Source organism: Passer domesticus, chromosome 24, assembly GCF_036417665.1.
Source record: "Passer domesticus isolate bPasDom1 chromosome 24, bPasDom1.hap1, whole genome shotgun sequence".
Classification (NCBI taxonomy): domain Eukaryota; kingdom Metazoa; phylum Chordata; class Aves; order Passeriformes; family Passeridae; genus Passer; species Passer domesticus.
Window position 1 is genome coordinate 4,164,940 of NC_087497.1, and position 20,338 is coordinate 4,185,277.

The following is a 20,338-nucleotide window of genomic DNA, read 5'->3' on the forward strand; positions in this document are numbered from 1 at the left end:
GACAGACACATAATGGGATAAAGAAATAAACAACAGGAGATTAAATAAATAAGTAAACAATGCCAGGCACACTCTGTCTGGGAGCAGAACCTGGTGCACGGAGGGCCGTGCTGGCTTGGGGAGGGTTAGGGGAAGCTGGGTTGTTCCAGGGAACATTCCCTGCTGTTCCAGCAGCCCCAAGCCAGGCTGGTTTCTGTGACACCCTGTCCTTTGCCCTGTTCCTGCGGGGCCATTTGCGGGCCTCTGTGGAAACCTGCTTGTGTTCCACACTGAGCTGCAGCCTGCAGGACCCGAGCTTGCCCAATCCTGCCAGCACAGGGCTTGCTTCATCCACCCGGCTGCCCTTTCCCCGGGAATCAGCCACTGCCGAGCCCCTGGAGCCAGGCAAGGAAGGCACACGAACAGGGCCTGGCCCTGGCAGAGCTCAAGGAGCGTTCACACAATGCTCTCAGGAACACGGTGGGACTGCTGGGGTGTCCTGTGCAGGGCCAGGAGCTGGCCTCGATCCTTGTGGGTCCCTCCCAGCTGGGGATATTCATTCTACTCCAAGGAGGCAGTGAGGGACCAAGGTGGGCACAGGAGCGCAGCCCAGCTGCCCCGGCAAAGGCCCCCTTCCCACGGGGCTGGGGGGCCGCGGGGAGGCCTGCGGGAAGCCGGCAGCACGGAGGGAGCAGCACCGGGGCCACCGGGCCGTCACCGGCCGGGCAGGGCCGCAGGCTGGCGGCCGGGGGCACCGGGAGCGGCGGGGCCGGGCCGGGCAGGGCAGGGCTGGGGACAGCGGGGCCGGGCAGGGCAGGGCCGGGCCGGGCAGGGCCGGGGGCAGCGGGAGCGGCGGGGCCGGGCCGGGCAGGGCAGGGCTGGGGACAGCGGGGCCGGGCAGGGCAGGGCCGGGCCGGGCAGGGCCGGGGGCAGCGGGAGCGGCGGGGCCGGGCAGGGCAGGGCAGGGCAGGGCCGGGCCGGACCAGGCCCAGCGCGGCCCCGATGGCGGCGCCGCCTCAGAACCGGCGGGCGGTAGCGCCCCCTGGCGGCGACCGCGGCTGTCACCTGACCCGCCCTACCCGCCAGGATTGGGCGGTGCCTCGCCGCCGAGTGACACAACACACCCTCGCTCTTTTGGCGCGCGATGCACTCTGGGATTTGTAGTCCAGCCGGGCGGGCGGGGCGCGGGCGGCGGCGCGGCGGGGACTGCGTGTCCCGTGGTGCCCCGCGGCGCCCCGCGGATCCCCGGGTGCCGCGGCGGACGGAGCGGCCGGGCCGGGCCGGGCCGGGCCGGGCGGACACGATGTCGCGGCAGGGCGGGCGCGGCACCGAGAGCAAGAAAATGGTAACGGCGGGGCCGGCGTGGCGAGAGCATGGCGTGGGGCAGCCGGGGAAGCGGCCCGCGGGGGCGGTGATCGGGCCCGGCCCGCAGCGGCCGGTGCGGCGGGGCCGGGCGGCCAGCAGCGGCACCGGGCGCTCCCGTTTGTGGGAAGTTCGCACCCAAAACGCGTCCCTGGCGTGTCTCGCTTCCCCTCTCCTGCTCATTCCGCGTTACCAGCCCGGCTGAGTCGGGAACTGAGAGATGGAGCCCAAAGCTCCAGAGCTGACTCCAGTTCTGGGTCAAACCAGGTCGAATCGTTAATTTTTAATGCAACATAAGTAATAAAAAATAAAACCTGGAGTCTTCTGCCTCTTCGGCAATAAGGAGGGGCTGGTTCGGGCTTAGCTGCCCCCTCCTGCCTCTTCACACCCCAGAGGATTCTTTTCTAGGGATTCAGCTCCTTAAATACAAAGTAAATAATTGTGTGAATTCACTGGAGTTCTGACACTTCCATAGCCGTGGAACAGATGCATTGTGTGGAGATTGTACACTGCTCTGCAGTGGCAAAGAATTAAAATACTGGGGAAGCTTTGGGCACTTCAATTACATCAAATGGGCTGAAAACGGAAAAAAAAAAATTGTCCTAATCTGAATTTAGGAGTTTGCCTTATTGTAACAGCTCAAGTTTCCTTTAATACAACATTTCAGCAATAAGTGAGATCAGCTCTGGGTGTGCTGGGGCTGATGGGGGCAGGTGACACTGCCATGGCCTCACAGGGTGACAGCAGCTCAGGCTGGGGACAGCTGGATTCCCTCCATCCATCCCCATCCCCTCCCCACCTCTGTCTTGACTGAAACTGAAACCCTTAAAACCAACACTACCTGTTCTGCATGCCTGTTAAATTCTCTGCCAAGTCTCTGATCCCAGCTGAGCCAAAGGAACTTCCCCCTTGTCCTTCCAGTGATGTGAATTGCCCAGCCTTTAGTTTTTCAAGAGGAAAGCAAATTTTTAAGTAAAACCCCCAAAGAACGTGTCAGTTCTTTAGATCCAAAGCGTGGCAACAGCTCCAAGCAGCCCCTCTGGCTGTTTCCATGCCTGAAGCCTTTTGTCCTTGTGAGTGGCAATCCCAGAATCCCAGACTGGTTTGGGTTGGAAGGAGCCTTAAAGTTCATCCCATTCCACCCCCTGCCATGGGCAGGGACAGCTTCCACTGTCCCAGGCTGCTCCAAGCCTGTCCAGCCTGGCCTTGGGCACTTCCAGTGACTCAGGGGCAGCCACAGCTGCTCTGGGCACCTGTGCCAGGCCTGCCCGCCCTCACAAGGAAGAATTTTTTCCTAACCCAGGAAAAGACAAGGTGGAATTCCCTGTGTCCTCTACAAACCCAATTCCTGTTTGTTTGGGGGCGTTTCCTCTGTGTGTTTGATGTGGCTTTGTGTGGACTTATGGTGATCTGTGTTGTCACTTAACTCTTGTCTCTTTTCCCTCCCTGCCTGCTGCTGCTTTCATTCTCTAGTATTGGTATTTGCCATTCATTTCACCTTCTGCCTCTCTGCAGCTCATGGTAGGTGACAGATCCCAGGTCAGCCCCTGTGATCCCTCTGCATGCCAAAACTGACAGCAGGAACCAGTGCTGGGGGTTTCTTTGTTCCCCAGAACACTTCCTTTTGCAGAGTTTTGTTCTGCAGCCTCTAATGACCTCCTTAATCACTGGTCTGGCTTAATGGCTCCCAAAAAATGCTCTTTGACATCATTTGAGGGTGAGGATTGAAGGTGGTGGCTGGGAGAGGAGAATTTTTCCCTTTTTTCTGCAAATTTTCTGCAAATCTGAGAATTGTGCAAAGAAAACATGAGTGAGTGACTTTGGTCCTGGCCAGTCCCAGAGTGAACATGCATAGCACCTGAGAGCTGAGCTGGCCTGGGCTTGGCCTCCCTGAGCCTGTTCTGGGTCTGAGGAGCTGATTTCAGTCTGTGAAGTGAATTCTGTGCCTGTACAACTTTCTAGGACCAGATGAGCCCTTTTTCTTGGTACAGAATTTCATAAATCCCTGGGTGGAGGAGCATTTTGGGCCTGTTGGAAGGACCAGAGCTGGAGCAGGCACTGCCCACTTGTGACATGAAACAGGGAAGAGTTTGAGTCAGATCTCAGCTCTAGCCCAGTGCTTGAGGTAAATTCAGGGCCCTGGCATGGCACCTCCAGCTATCCAGGAGGTGTTCCAAAAAACACCAAAATCCCAGAATAGTTTGGGTTGAAAGGGATCTTAAAACTCATCCAGTTCCACCCCCTTCCAAGGGCAGGGGCACCTTCTAGCAGACCAGGTTCCTCCAAGCCTCATTCCAAGGAGAATGAAGTTGTTGCCAGAACTGGAGCTGGGATCTCTCTTTATTAAATTGGAGTTGGGATCTTTCTTTATTAAACTGGAGCTGGGATCTCTCTTTATTAAATTGGGGCTGGGATCTCTCCTTATTAAACTGGAGCTGGGATCTCTCTTTATTAAATTGGGGCTGGGATCTCTCCTTATTAAACTGGAGCTGGGATCTCTCCTTGTGAAACTGGAGCTGGGATCTCTCTTTATTAAATTTGAGCTGGGATCTCTCCTTGTGAAACTGGAGCTGGGATCTCTCCTTATTAAATTGGAGCTGGGATCTCTCCTTATTAAATTGGAGCTGGGATCTCTCTTTAGTAAACTGGAGCTGGGATCTCTCTTTATTAAATTTGAGCTGGGATCTCTCTTTATTAAGCTGGAGCTGGGATCTCTCCTCATTAAGCTGGAGCTGGGATCTCTCCTCATTAAGCACCAGGTTCCTTTGAGGCAGCAGGTCCCTGTTCCCCTCTCTGTGCCCAGGGTGGCAGCGCTGGACTCGGAGGCAGCGGAGCCCAGGCAGGTTCTGTTGGGTGAATTTTCTTTTCCTGTGTGCAGAACTCAGAGCTGTTCACGCTGACCTATGGTGCCCTGGTGACCCAGCTCTGCAAGGACTACGAGAATGACGACGATGTCAACAAGCAGCTGGACAAAATGTGAGTGCATGCACAGGGGAGTGGGTCTGCCCTGCTGGAGCTGTGTGGGAGCAGGGAACACAGCAGGGATCACAGCAGGGATCACAGCAGGGATCACAGCAGGGATAACAGCAGGGATTGGTGCCTCAGGTTTAGCTTTTATATTTTTCAGATTCTGTGCTGCTTTAGTGTGTGGTTTTGAGCTTCATATTAGGGGATGAAGCTAATATGAGCTTCATATTAGCTCTCTTCACAGAGCAGGCAGACAAAACAATTCCTGCTCCAGCTGGGGACCAAGGATAAATGATCCAAATTTCAGGACCAAGAGCATAACCAACATGGGCTGAAGAGAGAAAAATAAGAAGGATGGGACTTCATGACCTAAAGTTGTAATTGGACAATTAACTCCAATATGCAAATGGAGCAGAACTTATAAAAGTGAGAGACCTCATGACCAGTTGTCCGTTTTTTGGCGACCATTTTGGTTCATCTTGGGTGTAGCCCTGGCTGGGCTTTTGTGCTGCCCAAGGTGAATCCATTGAGGCCTTCTAATAAATCCCTGCTTTATCCTTTAAATCTGTCCAGTCTCTGTTCTAGCTCAGCCTTCACCAGGCACCAGGATCACAGCAGGGATCACAGCAGGGATCACAGCCACATCCCTGTGCGCTGCTCCAGGAGCAAAACCCTGGCAGCCTGAAGTTGCTTAACACTGACATTTCTCAGATTAGACTTTGCTTCTTCTCTCTCTTCTTTCACAAATCTTTGTTGTCTTTCTGAGGCTGTTGCTGTGGTCCCTTCACAGGGGTTACAACATCGGTGTCCGGCTCATCGAGGACTTCCTGGCCCGTTCCAATGTTGGGAGGTGCCACGATTTCCGTGAAACTGCAGATGTCATAGCAAAGGTAAATGTCCAAGAACTGCTTTGTCAGGTTTTTTTGGGGGGTTTTGCATGTGAGGATGGAATATTTGCTACTTACAGCACTGTTCTGAGTGTTTAATGAAGATTTTAGGGAGGGGAAAAAAAGCTTTAGCCCCAGTACTGCTGGCTGGTGGGAACTGGAGGAAAGGAGAAATGTTTGAAAACCCCTTGAGTAATTTTACAAAGATTAAAGCTGTGCTGTTGCCTCACCTGTTCTTGTTCCTCCTGTTTGCCACAACAGATTGCATTTAAAATGTACCTGGGCATCACTCCAAGCATCACCAACTGGAGTCCTGGGGGTGACGAGTTCTCCCTGATCTTGGAAAACAACCCCTTGGTGGACTTTGTGGAGCTCCCTGACAACCACTCAACCCTCATCTACTCCAACCTGCTCTGTGGGGTGCTGCGAGGTGCCCTGGAAATGGTGAGCCACATCTCCCCTCCCTTGGGATGGCTGTATGGACAGCCAGGTGTCAGCAGATACTTGAGTTCTGGTCTGTGTTTGTGACTCCTGGGTTTGCTTCGGGCTTGAAACACATTCCCAGGAGAAGGGCAGAGCTGCAGGAGCACTTGGCTGCTGTCATGTGTGGCAGCTGAGGCCTAGAGTGGTGCCTGAGCCCCTTCAGCTCATGACCCAAGTTCAAGCACATCTCCCTGAGTTTGTATGAAGCTCCAAAATCCTCACTCTGCAACTGCTGTGAGCCCTAGCTGGGAATTGGCTGGGACAGGAGAACAGCTGTGTCTCAAATTTAGGACTCGGTAGAGCCTGTATGTCATGTCATGCCCTTAGAGCCCTTAAGCTGGTGCTCCAGGATCATTCAGTCCCTGGAGAAGCTGCTGTGAAGAGGGAGTTACCAGCTCCTCTCTGCTCTTCCCTCACTCAGGTGCAGATGGCTGTCGATGTGAAGTTTGTCCAGGACACCCTGAAGGGCGACAGCGTCACAGAAATACGGATGAAATTTATCAGGAGGATTGAAGACAACCTTCCAGCTGGGGAAGAGTGAACCACAGCCCCATCTCCCTGGGGACTGGAGGGACCAGCTGGGTTTGGCCATTAGCTTTCCTCACAGATCCACAGGGATCTCCTGCCCCTGCACACTCAGACTGACTCATTGACTGTCTCAGATGTTATTTTCTTCTACTTTCACTTCCATCCTCTGTAGAAGATGATTGTCTGGTTGCTGTTTATTTCCCAGGTTCATTCTGAAGCTTTTTCATCAGGTGATGTCCTTTTCCCTCCCCCTGGGGGCTTCCTAAGCTCAGTTTCCAATTGTGACCTGGGCTGTGTGAGAAGAGCTGCTCAGACTCCAGGAGAGCTCCGGTCTCTTCACATCTGCATCGGTGTCGGAGTGCCAGAATTGGAGACCAAGCTACCAGAGCCCACTGATTCCCTGCTAAACCCTGTCCTTCCTTAAATGAGGTGTTTAAAATCCATTTGGAGATGTGTGTAGTGTTTCTGTAGATCAAACTGGCTTCCTGCACTTGATTCTGAAGTCACTGACAAATGCAAGCTTGATCCAAAGGGGTGGCTGGGGACAGCTGCTGGCACCGGGGCAGGGCTGCTCTGCTCAGGGGGCCCTGGCACCTCAGGAATCTGAGTCCTATGCCTTTTATTGTCCCTCCCCTAGAAGCCTCACCACTCCCCTCTCAGGAGAGGAGGAGGTCAAACTCCAGTGGAGCAGTAGGAACTATTTAACATGGAGAAAGAGTGGCTAAAATGGTGTGGGTGCTCCACAGTGGGCACAGCCTGGGGCTGCAGGGGGAGTCATGGAGTGAGGACCAAACTCAGGCTGGGAGGTGTTAAACACATTTCAGGCTCTGTTCTGCTGTTGAGAATGTAAAGGCTGCAAGGTGTGAAGGCAGTGCCAGGGTTTGTTCTCTCTCACTGGTGTTCAGGCTAGAAGTAGAATTTCCCACTTAACTTGACCTGTGGCACTTGCTGCTCTTAAAAATAAATATATAAATAAGTATTAGATAATAAAAAGCAAGACATTGGAGCATCAGCTTCCTCTGCCACCCAGAGCTAAAGAACACAGTCAAGCATTAGGTTCCCAAATCACTTTACATAGCATGAAGGCACAGCCCCTCGAGGTCCTTGTGAGCTCCAGAATTTGTGTTGGTTGATGCCTGAATATGAGGTGAGAAGGAGCACCCCACTGCTTGTGCTGCTCTTGTTTGGCTTTTCTGGGGGAGTGTTGGGTCACCTGGCACTGGATGGCTCACCCTGTCCCTTTTTTGCCCCAGAGAGTCCCTTTGGATGCCCCATGTGACATGTGCCCTGTGAAGTGTCTATAAGAGCAGTCAGAGGCATGGCAGTGGCCCAGCAGTGGCAGGTGGGTGTTGGTGGCAGAGGTGCCACATGGTCACACTGCAGAGCTCAAAGCCATCCCTTATTTCTCTTTGTTGACCATTCCAAGTCACTTTAAAGCTGCATTTTAGGAGCAATTGCATTAAAAGAATCACGGTGTCAGTTCTTTGGTCTCCTCTTGCCTGTGTTCTGGTGGCGGGTGCTGGCAGGGTGACAGTGGTGACAGGGTGCCCAGGGCTGGCAGGGTGATGGCAGCACTGCCCCAAGAATTCCTGGCTGCCAGTGGAGGAACCTGCCCAGCATTCCACACACGGAGGGACTGGGGGCAGACACTCAGTGTGGCTGCCTTGGGGTCTGTGAATCCACTGTGTGCTCAGTGGCTGGGACTCTGCCACCAGCCCGAGGCAGCTGCTGCAGAGCCAAAACTCTCCGTGGGCATTTACAGTGGCAAAAAATCACCTGGAGGGGCATCTGAGCCTCCTCTGCTGCCAGCTCGGTGCTGCTCCATGGCTGGCATCAGCTGGGTGCTGCTGCTGCCAGGAGTGTGGAGACCAGGAACAGCAAGGGCTGCTCTCCAGGAGCACTTTGTGCTTCCCCTTCCTGTGTGGGTGCTCCCCAGGAGCCCTGCTCTGGTGGGATCTCTGCTCTGTGCTCACAGGCATTCCCTGCCCCAGGGTCACCCTGCAGTCACGCTCCATCCCTGGCACTGAGTGCCCAGGGCTGTGCCCTGACCTCTGCCAGCCCTGGGGATGGGGAAGTGGCAGCTTTTGCAATAAAGTGGTTTTTTTCTCTGGAGCTGGCGAGCACCACGTGCTGCCAGCCTGGCCAGGAGCAGGAGCCAGCCAGGGCAGCCCCAAACAGCCCCAAGATGCACTCAGCTCCTGAGGCTGTGTCCCAGAGGGTCTGGGGACAGTGAGATCCCTTGTCCTCACCCCTGCAGAGATGGATCCTGGACTCCTGCTCCCAGCCCCTTGGGAATTCAAGTAATTTGCTGGGGCGACAGGGTCAAAACCAGCCCAGACCTTCTGGAAGAACAAAAAGCAGAAATTGCATTAACTAAATTAAAACTGTCTACTACTGAGCAGCTCGCTGCAGACAAGGGAGAATATGCAAAAAGCTCTGTTTGAAACCTACTAAATATTACCATGTGCTGTTTATAGGAAACAAATGGGGAAAGGCATCTGCATCAATAAACCCCAACGTGGCTGGGCTTGGACTGAAGCCTTTCCACGGCTCTGGGTTATTGAATACCCGTGGCTTTCATGTGGTGCCAGCCCTGACCCCTGACACATACCGCGGAGGGGAAAGTTGACTTGTGGGAATAATAGACATTCCTAGGGAGCCATTTAACCTGGCAGGAGAGAGGCGACTTCCAGCCTCTCACATCCCTGCGTGATATTGGAGATGACAATAGCAACAAGTCAAGGGGGGGCACAGGGGATCTGGGGTGGGGTTCTCTGGCTGGAGAGCGATGCTGCAGGACCCCAGTGCCTGGGGTGAGCCCCCATCCAGCCCCGTGTGCCCTCACCAGCCTGGGCACCCCGCCATGGCATCAGCCACATGTCCCAGCCACATCCCAGCTCCCACAGCAGCAGGATGCAAGAGCTTCGGTGCCTTCAGAGGTGGAAGGAGCCTTCCAGCCTTTGTCCCCCCTCCATTGGCTGGTGTCCTGATGGAGCACACTGGCAGGGGCTGAAGGTCAATGTGTGACTCACAGGGCCCAGGGTGAGGGTTTAAACCAGTTCATGTCCCCAGAGTGGGGACAACCTGGCCAGTGTTGGAAAACTTGGACAACCTGGCTGCTGCTCCTGGCTGGTGGCAGCCCCAGCCCCACTCCCCACGCTGGCACCAGCCACAAGCAGGTGGTCCCTTCTCTACTCTCCAGTGGAAAGCAGAGCTCCTAGCCCCCCTCATGTCACCCAAAACAGGGTGGGTGACATCCCTGGGCACTGTCCAGACCCCACAATCCTGCACTTGCTGAGGGGACAGGGATGGTGCTGGGAGAGGATCCTGGATGGGACAAGAGAATCTCTCTGGGAAAGGAGCGTTTCCGGGCTGGTGTCCTCATTGCTGGGGCAGCTCCCACAGCTTTCAGCCAGATGTGCTTGGCCAGGGTGCTGGGCACTCGCTGGGGCCATGCAGAGGATGTTTCACCCACAAGGGCTCGTGCACTGGGGATGGGGCGTGTTGGCAGGGCTGGCACGGTGGCCCCAAGCACAGGGTGAGGATGGTGCCAGCAGGGACAGGGGGGTACCAGCCCCTCAGGGGGCTCTGGCCCTGTGTCCCAAGCACCTGCCACATGCAGCTGTGGGATACCCAGGCTGTGGGTTCCACTCAGGTGTGGATCCAACTCCCCCCAGGTGTCCAGCTGTGACCAACCTGGCCGAGCATCTCCCTGTGCCTGGCACCACACGGGCACCAAACCATGGGAACATGTTCCCTGGCTGATAATTATCTGTCAATTTTGGGTACCTGGATGTTTTTATAACCCCTCCTGGGCCCCTGGGCTGGCTGCAACACGTGCTTGGCTACCCTGGAACAGCTGACCAAATCCTCTCTCAAGGCAGGGCCACGCTGCACCCCCCTGCCCTGGCCCAAACGCAGTTTCCAAAGCTGGGAATGCCTCTGGCAGCAGCGCCAGGTCAGGGCAGCCCTTTGGCGACACTCCTTGGCACCCACCCTCCCTCAGCATCCCTTGCCAGGGCGAGGAAGAGGAGGAGGTGTCTGCAGTTCCTCCCTGGGGTCAGAGGACACGGCAGCAGCCCCGGCAGCGCCGCTCGGAGCCGAGCCACATTCTGGTGGCGTTTGGTATTCGGGGTGACGGGAAGGAAGCTCCATTGTTCCTCTGGTATTGTTTCGTGTTTCCTAAGCGGGATCGGCACCCTCCTCCCACGCTCTGCCCGGCTGCGGAGCGGATCCAGCCCTGTGGGAGCCAGCAGGGAACCGCGCGGACACGTGCAGGGAGGAAGAGCAGCTGCTCATCTCAGCTCCTCCTGCCCTGCTCCTGGGTGTCCGAGGTGCTTTTTGTGCTCAATGTGGCCGTTTAGGCAGTGCCAGCTCACACCAGCCCCTTATTTTCTGCTCTTCACTCTGATTTGTAGCAGGCCCAGGGCCTGCGATGGCTCTTTGGGGTTCAGCAGCCTAAAAAATGCCAAGTCATGATGGCTGGACCTTAGAAGGCTCTCTCTTCCACCTTCGGACCTTGCTTATCTCTCTGTAAGCCCATCGTTCACTTTCCCTTGATCCTTACTATTGTACAATTCCTAAAACCCCTGTACCCTATATAAACCCCTACTTCTGCCCAGTTCAGCAGAAGAGCTGTCATTGAAAACCTTCATGGAAAACCCCAATAAAGAATCCTTCAGAACCTCACACATCCTTCTCCTCTCTCTCCCTGCATCTGCCTGGCACCTAGCAAGCTGCAGAGCTGAAATCACAAATGAATGATAATCCCTGAGAGCTGATATCACAAATGACTGATGATCCCTGAGAGCTGGTATCTCTTGAGCTTGCTAAGGCAGCGTGTGGCTGGGAGCTGCCTGGGAGCTCGGGCAGGCTGTGCTGAGCAGGACTGAGCTCTCCGGACCATTGCAGCCCACCAGGGACACCCCAGCTGGAACCAGCCATCACTGATTCGTGCCCATGTCCTGGGAATTCCTGCAGTGCAGCTCCCAGACCCTCTGGTGCAGCAATTTCCTGGCTGTGAGCTTGGATTTTTACCTCAGGAAGGAGGTGGGAAACCATCCTTTGGTACATTTTGGACTTGTGCCCACATAAAACACCCATCCTTGTCCTGGTGCTGGACTGGGGAAGATTCCTAGAACCTTCCAGCCTTTTCTGTGTCAAACACTCTGGAGGCACCACTCTGAAGGTTTATTTAGTTGTTAACATCCGTTTTTTGGCCTGTTTTTTTTTGGGTTCAGTTTAGTGCAGTTTGTAGAACACTTCAGTCAGATTTTTACTCCAAGGTTCTCAAAACATTTTAAGCATTATTGAACAAAGCCCTGGGCTCACTCAGCACCCCAAAATCTCTGTCCCACGGGGTGGGTTCTGCTCCAGCATCCCAGGGCTGGGTTTGTGGAGTGTCCCAGGGCAGGTGTTGGTGACCAGGGAGGGGTTTGGGACAGAACCAGTGAAGAACCACAGGAGTGGAGAAAACCTGTGCAAAACTGTGCAAAACTGTGCAAAACTGTGCAAAACTGTGCAAAACTGTGCAAAACTATGAAGGGGTGACCCAGCTGCAAGGAAGGAGGGTGACATTGGCCACGCCACCATTCCCAGCCCCATGGCACGACCCAGTGAGGACGCTGGTGTTCTCCCCACGTGGGACAGTCCATCCCCCATACCTCATTGCCCCCCACACCCCCAAACCCCAATAATTCCAACCACAGCACCAGCAGCACCTCCATTCCCTTCTGGAAGCCACCCCCAGGTGCCAGTGGTGCAGGATGTGGCACAGGGACACGGTGTCCCCCAAAACTGCTGCAGTGCCCATGGGGTGGGAGCAGCTCAGGCCCCAGCTTAGCACCATAAACACCAAACCCATGAGCTCACTGGGCCCTAGGAACCCAGGGCAGCAGGGCAGTGCTGCTCCAGCCCTCCTGCATTTCCTCAGGAAAATTTCCATTTTCCCAGCTGCAGCCAGGACTCTGAGGGCCCAGCATGGTGGGTTTGCCCAGAGGCAGCTCAGGAAGCTGCTGGTGCTGAGCAGCCTTGGCCCACAACGAGAGCCAGGCAGGAATTTCGATGAGAAATGTTTGTTTGCTTTTAAAATAGTTTTAATTGTGGCTTCCAAGTAAGGGAGCCTCTGGAATGGCTGCTTTTTCCCTGAGGCTGTGGTGAATGAGGGGTTTGGGGCTGAATTGCTGGCAAAAGCAGGTTTGATATAATTTTGTCTATTTCTTATAGTGTAGATAAATCACACTAAGAAAAATAGGATTTAAAACAGTCTACAATGAATTAGGTGGAAATGGGGAGAGAAAAAGGAAGGGAGGAAAAAGTCAGGAATGCAAGGGGGTAAGGGACACTCCCAAGCTGAGTCACCAGGCACAGAGAGGATCCCCTTGCTAAATTTAGCCTCAGATTGGATCAATGGATTAAGTCTAAAGGATTTACCAACACTTAATCATAACAATACCTCATTAACACAGCAATAGTAGCACTTGATCAATTGAATCATTTAACTCATGCAGAATGGCTCAAATGGGATTTTCTATAACCATCACTCTAATTGAATTATAAATGTAAAGTAGCAACATCAGTAACCTGCACACACATGGACATAAAGAGCCTGCACAAAGGAACAGACCTGTGAGAAATTCCCCTCGAGTTCAGCAAAATACTCACATTGATGCATCTTCTCAAGGGTGGAAGGTAGAGCCCTGTGGGGTGGGGGGTGTCAGCCCAGGCTCCATCATCATCATCACCGTGGGTCCTCTGGGTGTCACGGGCAGGATGGGCTCCCAGAGGAATTCTGCTCTGAGGGAGATCCTGGCACAGCTGCTGCAGCCCAGGAGAGGTCAAAGTGGTCACTCAGGACCCCTGGCTGCAGGGCTGTGAGATGACTGATTGCAGGCATCAGTGGCTTCCCATCCTAGGCACAATCCCAATTGGTAGCTATGGGAATTTTCCTCGAAGTGTCCAGTAACTAAAATATGATTCCACTCAGGCTGTTTTTCAGCAGAAAAATTAAGTCTTGAGGCTGTTTGTGAGAGAAAACAGGAGTTCCTGAGAGATCAGGAATTCTAGGAGAAAAGTGGGTTTCTGATAAGCTCAAGGGGAGCCACCTGCCCAGAAAACATTAATTAAAATGGACGCCTAATGAGCCAGGCTGTCCCTGACCCCATCCCGCCCCCCAACACCAATCCCATCCCCAACCCCATCCTGTCCCTGCCACAGCAAGTGGCTCACCACAAGCAGGACTGAACCAGATGCCTGGATGACCAGAGATGGCTGAAGTCAAGCCTTCCAAACAGTCCAGTTAACAGAGAAATGAGAAAACAATTTGAAAATTTAAAACCAATCCCCTCCCCGAATGCAGCGAAGCCCCAGACGTTCCTTGCAGCCCCAGGATCCCGTTGGCTTCTCCCTGCCCATCCCACAGACACAGGAGCTGACTCGGGGGAAAGTGCTCGCCAGAACAATGTCTCTTTTTACAGCAAAAAAATATTGATTTTATTTTAATTAGCGCCAGCGCTGACATCCAAGAGCTCGGGGAGAAGTTGCCAGGACTGGGCTGGCTCTGCCCCGGGCTGTGGCTCCTCGTCCCTGTCCCATGGCAGGCACAGAGCCCCCCAGAGCTGCCCGCGTGCCCCGGCTGGAGCCAGCGCCTGCCCGGGGCTGGGACCAGCACTGTGGCCTCTTGCCCAAGCTCTGGGCCAGCGCTGTCACTGCTCCCCAGGCCCCGCAGCGCCGAGCCATTGCTGGGAAGGCTCTTGAGCAAGATGCCACCGAGGAGCTGCAGGGTGTTCCCTGCCAAGGGGAGAAATCCAGCGGCTTCCTCGAGCGTGGAGCGCTGGGATGACCTGGTGGGACCTCGGCTTGCCTCGTGCTGAGGGGCCTGGAGGGGACACGGAGGCTGTGGGGCTGCCCTGCCTCCTGCACCCCCAGCCTCCCCCACTCCAGGGTTCAGCACCCCTCTGTCCCACAGTCCTGCATCCCCCAGGCTCTGCATCCCTGCCAGGCAGGGCACAGAGGCACAGAATCACAGAGCCACAGAATTACAGAATCACAGAATCGCAGAGCCACAGAATTACAGAATCACAGAATCGCAGAATCACAAAATTACAGAATTACAGAATCACAGAACCACAGAATCACAGAATCACAAGGTTGGAAGAGACCTTCAAGATCACTGAGTCCAACCTGTTCCCTGACACCTCAGTAAACCCTGGCACCCAGTGCCACGTCCAGGCTGTTTTTCAAGCACGTCCAGCCCCTGCTGTGGGTGCTGGCTGTCCAGGAGCCGGGGAGCCGAGCGTTAACCGGGGCATTCCGGGGAGCAGAGCCCCAGGAATGAGGAAGTCGGAGCGGGTACCGTGGTGGAAAGGGCTTGGCAGGGGCTGTGGAAAATGGAGGCCTAGAGAAATGTGACAGCAGGCTGGCCTGGCCGGCAGTACCACACAGGCGTAGTTAAGCCTTCAAGCCTGCCATTGTTCTCCCCTAATTATTCCCACTCCCTGAGTATTACACCCCATAATTCAGGAAAGCTGAGTAATGGAAGAAACAACAGCAATTTTAATCTCTCAGTACCGGTGGTCTCCACCAAAAAAATGCTTTCAAGAGCTCTGCGGTTGCGACTTCCTCGGTTTGGTGGGCAGTGCAGGGGAGGGGGAGCCCAGCCTGAGGTGCTCAGCTGAGACCAGGAGCCGGGAGGCCAGCAGGGATGGCACCAGGACTTGCTCCAGGTGATGGGAGGTGACGGCAGAGGAACACGCTGGATGCTGGGAGCATCCCCACCAGGCACCACGTGAGCCCCACGCTGGCAGCTGGGCTGGCACTGGGGTGATTCCAGCTGGGGACAGCCCCTGGTCCCCTGCACGGGGGGACCTGGTGTCCTTGGTGGGGAGGAGCAGAGCTGGGCAAGGCACTCTCACTGCCAGCACTGCGTCTTCTGTTCTCAGTTAAACACACAGAACTGGGCATCAGTTTTTGGTCAAAACATGTTTTCCTTCCTGGGAGCTGGCTTTCAGGAAAGGAAATTCTGAACTCCCTAGAAATGCTCTTGCTTTTTGCCAAAAGCCACTGCGGGTTTGCTCCCTAAGGAGCAAGCTCTGGGTAAACACATTCCCTCTCCTGCAAGGAATGAGACCAGGAGACAGCACTGGCAGCACCAGGGTGCTCTGGGGGCCCCAATATGGGCAGGAGGGACCCCCAGCCCTGTCTGTGTCCCTCTGCCCACTCCAGCACCCCTGGCTGAGTCCAAGCACCTGCACTGTCTCAGCAGCCCTGTTCCCACTGTGCCTCTGAGCATGAGTAATGTGATTGGTGGGTCAAAATGAGCCTTTGTCTGATTTAGCATCACCTGCTCACCAGATCTGGGGAGCAGGAAGAGGAGGATGGGCAGCAGTGCCCTCAGTGGGGCCAGAACAGATGCACTGAGCTGGGATCAGACATCTCTGGGGAACAGCTCGAGGCCAGGGTGTGCCAGCCTTCATCTGTCCTTCCATCCCTCCTTCCTCAGCTCTGGGATGCAGCAAAAGCACCAAAATGAGCACAGATCTGCCTTGCCCCAGCTGCTGTAGGCACAGCACTCACCTGCTGCAAACCACCAGGGCCATCTTCCCTCCTCCTGGAAGCCGTGGCAGTCGCAATGCTCATGGAAACAGTGAGGTGGCAGAGCCAGGCAGGCACCTGGCACACTGAGGAGCCCATCAGGGCCGGGCAGAGAGTGTGCTGGAGCCCAGGGGACAGAGCCAGTGGTTTTGAGACACAGCCCAGCATCACCTCCCAGCAGCTGCTCTGGTGGCTGCAGGGTGCTCAGGTCACCCTCACACTCAGCACAACAACGGGACGTCACATCCCTCACCCCAGACATCCCTCGTCCCAGCTGGGGCCATGCCACTGCCACCCTGGTAGCCACATGACGAGCCACCAGCCCTAGGGGACACATCACCCCTTAGGGGTGACCCTGACCACCTGCAGCTCACCCTGCCGTGTCCCCGAGCGCTGCCCCTGGCACATGCCACCAGCCCCGGGGTGACGGAGCAGGGCAGGCGGGGCGGGGCGGGGTGGCCGAGGGTGACGGCGGCGCTGGGAGCCGGTCTGTGTGGTCTGAGCCATCTGGATGCACTTACACAGCCTGCAGCCACTGCGGAGAGATCAAAACTCTTCGGGCCAACCTTGATTCCCGGTGCATTTTTTGCATTTTTGAGGACTCGGGTCTCTAACCTGACAGCGGGAGGGGTGTTGCCTGCACAGCCCTGGAGCTCTCACGGTGCTGCTGGATTCTGGGAGTGATGCCTTGGGCCAGATTCTGGGAGTGATGCCTAGGGCCAGATTCTGGGAGTGATGCCTGGGCTGCCCCAGCAGCGCTGCCAGAGCCCTGGGAATGACCCTGACCAAAGGGTGTTGGGTTCTTTGTCCACACCCAGCACTCAGAGCAGGCACAGCCTCTGCTGGGAGCTCAAATCCCTGAGCAGGGCCCTGCCGAGCCCCTGCTGCACCCCAGGGCTCCTGCTCACAGTGACAGGAGGGGGCATTCCTGGTGTCCCCATCCCTGGGGGTGTCATTTGCCAAGAAGCAAATGGCACCCACTCCTTGCTTAAGGAGCAACACAATCCCATCCATCCCCACCTCCCTCCTGGGGCTTCCCATCCCCTTTGAGGCTCAGATGGGGAAACGTGTCCCAGCACCCACCACGGGCCATGAGGGGTGTGAGGTTGTGACAGCTTTGGTTGGCTTAAGCTGGGCTGCTGTCACCTCCCTGCTGTGCCTGGGGACGTGCTGGTGACAGCCATGGGGAGTGGCTGTGCTGGGCACACTGAGCTCCACTGTCATCTCTGAAACAGAGCATCCCTGCAGCCCGTGATGACATCCACGGTGAGGCAGGCTGTGTCCCTGCAGCGTGCCCCTGAGCAGCAGCTCCTCTGAGGGTGCCAGCCCTGGTCATTCATCATTAGCTCAGCCCTTGTGGCCTTCCAGGGCAATGGAGAGGGCACAGGGGTGTCACAGCGGAGTCAGAGGGGGCACAGGGGTGTCACAGGGGTGTCACAGGGGGCACAGGGGTGTCACAGGGCACACAGGGGAGGCGGGTCCTGCTGCCATGCCCGTCCTGCCCGTGCTGACTGACTGGTTCAGTCATTAGCAGGAGTGGGGCTGTTTGGCTTTTCCCTTCTCCTCCTGGAAAGGAGCCACTTACTGTTTTACAACTAAAATAACAAATTATTTCATAGAGGCTGGAGCTGCTGGGAGCTCTTGGGCCATGGTGCTGCACTGGGGCAGGCACAGACCCCAGGCCCCTTCCTGGTGCTGTCACAACCTCATCCCAGTGTCCCCAAAATGGGCCCGTGTGGAGCTCACAGCACACACCAGCATGGGCAAAGGGGCACAAGGGATGGAGAACGAGAACAGGGAGCAGCAGGGCAGCATCTGGCATGTCCCTGTGACTGTCTGTCCCTGGTGATGCTCGTCCCTCCATGGGGACACCATCCCTGGAGGGCCCAGGGACCCTCAGCCCTGCATTCAGCTCTCCAGGGGAACAGGCTCCGTGCAGCCCCAGGCTGCAGCAGCCCCAGCCCCCCAGGATGGCATCTGCATCCTGTGGCAGTGCCACATCCCAGCACTTGGCTTCCTCTGGGAAAGGGATGCTGAGCTGTGCCCCAGCTTCCTCTCCCGGGGAAGGCCATGGGAACCAGCCCTGGTGCCCGCTCCCTGCCCTCCCCTCTGGCTCTGCCCTGCCCTGCAGGCAGATCTCAGGATGCAGCACCACCAAACAGGGCCCCCCACGCCCCCTTCCCCGGGGGGACCTGCTGACAGCCCCAGCAATCGTGCAGCTGATAAAACCCCCAGCCACAGTGCCCTTCCCTGTCTGTGCCCACTGTGGCCCCAGTGCCAGCCAGGTTCTGGGGGCTGGGGGAGCTGAGCTGGGGGTGCCAGGAGCCTGGAGCCCACCAACACCTGGGCTGATGTCTCTGCTCTGCCAGCCTGACCTCCTCAGAGAATGACCCCCATAAAATGAAGCAGCAGCTGTTTGGTGGATAATAAAATGTTTTGGGGTTTTTTTTCTGTTTTACAGCTGGTTTACTGCCTGGACGTTTCAGCAGCTCGGCAGAGCACCAGGGCAGCAAACTTCCCCTGTGTGCTGTGGGCAGCTCCCAGACAGGCTGCAGGACCCTCATCCCGTGGGATGGCTCCCCACTACTCATGGGAGCTCCCACCAGTGCAGGAATGGCCCTGCGAGGGGACACAGACTGGGAGGGTGACAGCAGCTGGGCCAGCCCGCTCCTGAGTGCCCCTCTCTTGAACCACCTCCTTTCAGAGCCAGCTGGGTGCTGTGGGGTCACCCCAGCAGCCCCAGGACCCAGGGACTCCCTTCACCCACCAGCTCTGCGGGCAGATTTACTAGCTCAGAGCCAGGGGTGTTTATGGTGGGCTGGAATGTGCGCCCCCAGCCCGTGATGAATTTACAACGTGCCAACGAGTGGATTTATTCCAAGCCCACTGTCAGTGAATTAATCACAGCAGCCACGGGAGGGCTGGAGGTGCAGGTGGGGGCACACGGGGGCATCACGGGGACGGTCCTGCCTCTGCTGCGGGGCTGCCGTGAGCTCCGCGCTGCCGCATCCCCTCCAGCGCTCCCGGGAAGGGCCAGCAGCCCCCGGGGCTGCCCTGGGGAGAGATTTAAACTTCAGCTTCCAATTCCACGTGCCATTTCCAAACAGAGGTCGGGGGGCCGCCAGCTACCACCTGGGCTGGTGCTCTGCAGACAAGGGAGCCCTGGAAACCGTAGGTGAGTGCAGTTTTTCCATGCATGTGTGTATAGAAGCAGAGTCAGCTGCCAAAGTAAATACAACCCTTCCCTTTCCAAAAATGTCCTCCAGGAATTGTAAAGGATCCTGGAGCAAGAATTCTGTCTCAGATCCTTTTTGCTTTCTGCTGGGGGAAGTGTACGATTGAGCCCGAGAAAAGACGACGTGAGAGGGTTTTTTTGTGGCATGCACCAAAGGTGCTGGGAGCCGGAGCCACCGTGTGTACCCCGGGCAGGGCTCACGCAGGAAAACAATCCCAGTAAAGAGCTTTACAGCCACCGAGGAATGTGGAACCTCCACCAGCCCCGGCCGAGCCTTGCAAAGCTAATTGCTTTGGGATTTGCTCTTTGGGGGGGTTCAGTCTCCATGGTTGCTGCCTCAAAGGGTCCCAGCTGCCCTTGCGGTTCATTAGGATGCTGAGCGGGGAACTGGAGATGCTTTTCGGAGGCTGCAGCGGTTGTGGGGTGAGGGAAGGAGCCCTGCGGTTCCCAGCTCAGCCCTGCCTTCTCCCGTTACCGCCGGGGACCCTTCCTGCCCCGCCGGGGTCGGCGGTGCGAGCCGGGGGTGGCAGTGGTGCCCTGTCCCTGACCCCAGCGGGACAATTCCCGGGCTGATTCCTCGGGAAGGCACACAGGGATGTTCCCTGAGGCCGATGCATCCTCGTGTGTCCCGGCTGAGGCTGCGGTGGCCGGTGGTGGCGCGGTGCTGCACCCGCGGCCGTCCCTCCAGGCCCCGTCTGCCCGCGTGTTTTCCTAACTGATCTTTTCTTGCTCACTTCAGTGACTTTGGAAAATGGGATTTTGGCTCTTAAATCGTTCAGGGGCTTTTGAAAATTTGACTCTAAATACTTTCCGAAGTGCATTTGTATGAAGTAATTCTCTCCAACCTCCCACAGTGGTAGTCAGATTGCATTTAATCCATCACTGAATGTTCCCGAAGGCTGGGGTCTGGCACCACGCTGCACACGGAGCCGTGCCTCACCCTGCACTGCGCCCACACAGCCATTCCCTGCCCGGTGGTGCCACCTCTCACCTGCAAGTCCCTGCTGGCACAGCCAGGCTGGTGCCCCCAGCCCCTTGTCACCCCGTGCCAGTGCCCTGAGCGGGCACAGCAGCACAGCCCAGCTCTGCTCGGCACTGCCAGTCCAGCTCCTGGCCCCCTCCCACCCCCATGGCACATTTTCCCACTGAGCACCAAGGGCTGGCTTTCTGAGCACAATTATCCATCTTTGTGGAAACATGGAAACGATATTCCAGCGCACGGCGCTGATTCGATTATGTCCGTGACCCACAGAAATTAAGTTAAGGCGTTTTTCAGCCCCAGATTGAATTATGTCTCTTCCCTCTC

At 56.3% G+C, this 20,338-nt stretch overlaps 1 protein-coding gene across 2 annotated transcripts; it reads left to right on the forward strand.

Moving 5' to 3' along the window:
* The first annotated feature begins 1,166 nt into the window (after positions 1-1,166).
* On the forward strand, positions 1,167-7,688 carry TRAPPC3 (trafficking protein particle complex subunit 3). Of its 2 annotated transcripts, XM_064398241.1 has the most exons (6): positions 1,190-1,324; positions 2,815-2,862; positions 4,220-4,317; positions 5,099-5,198; positions 5,457-5,639; positions 6,100-7,688. In XM_064398241.1, exons 1-6 carry the CDS (start codon positions 1,283-1,285, stop codon positions 6,217-6,219), a joined length of 591 nt encoding a protein of 196 aa, XP_064254311.1. In that variant the 5' UTR covers positions 1,190-1,282; the 3' UTR covers positions 6,220-7,688. The 2 variants fall into 2 exon arrangements, with proteins under 2 accessions (XP_064254312.1, XP_064254311.1); XM_064398242.1 differs by lacking the exon at positions 2,815-2,862 and having other exon boundaries at positions 1,167-1,324.
* Positions 7,689-20,338: the final 12,650 nt, after the last annotated feature.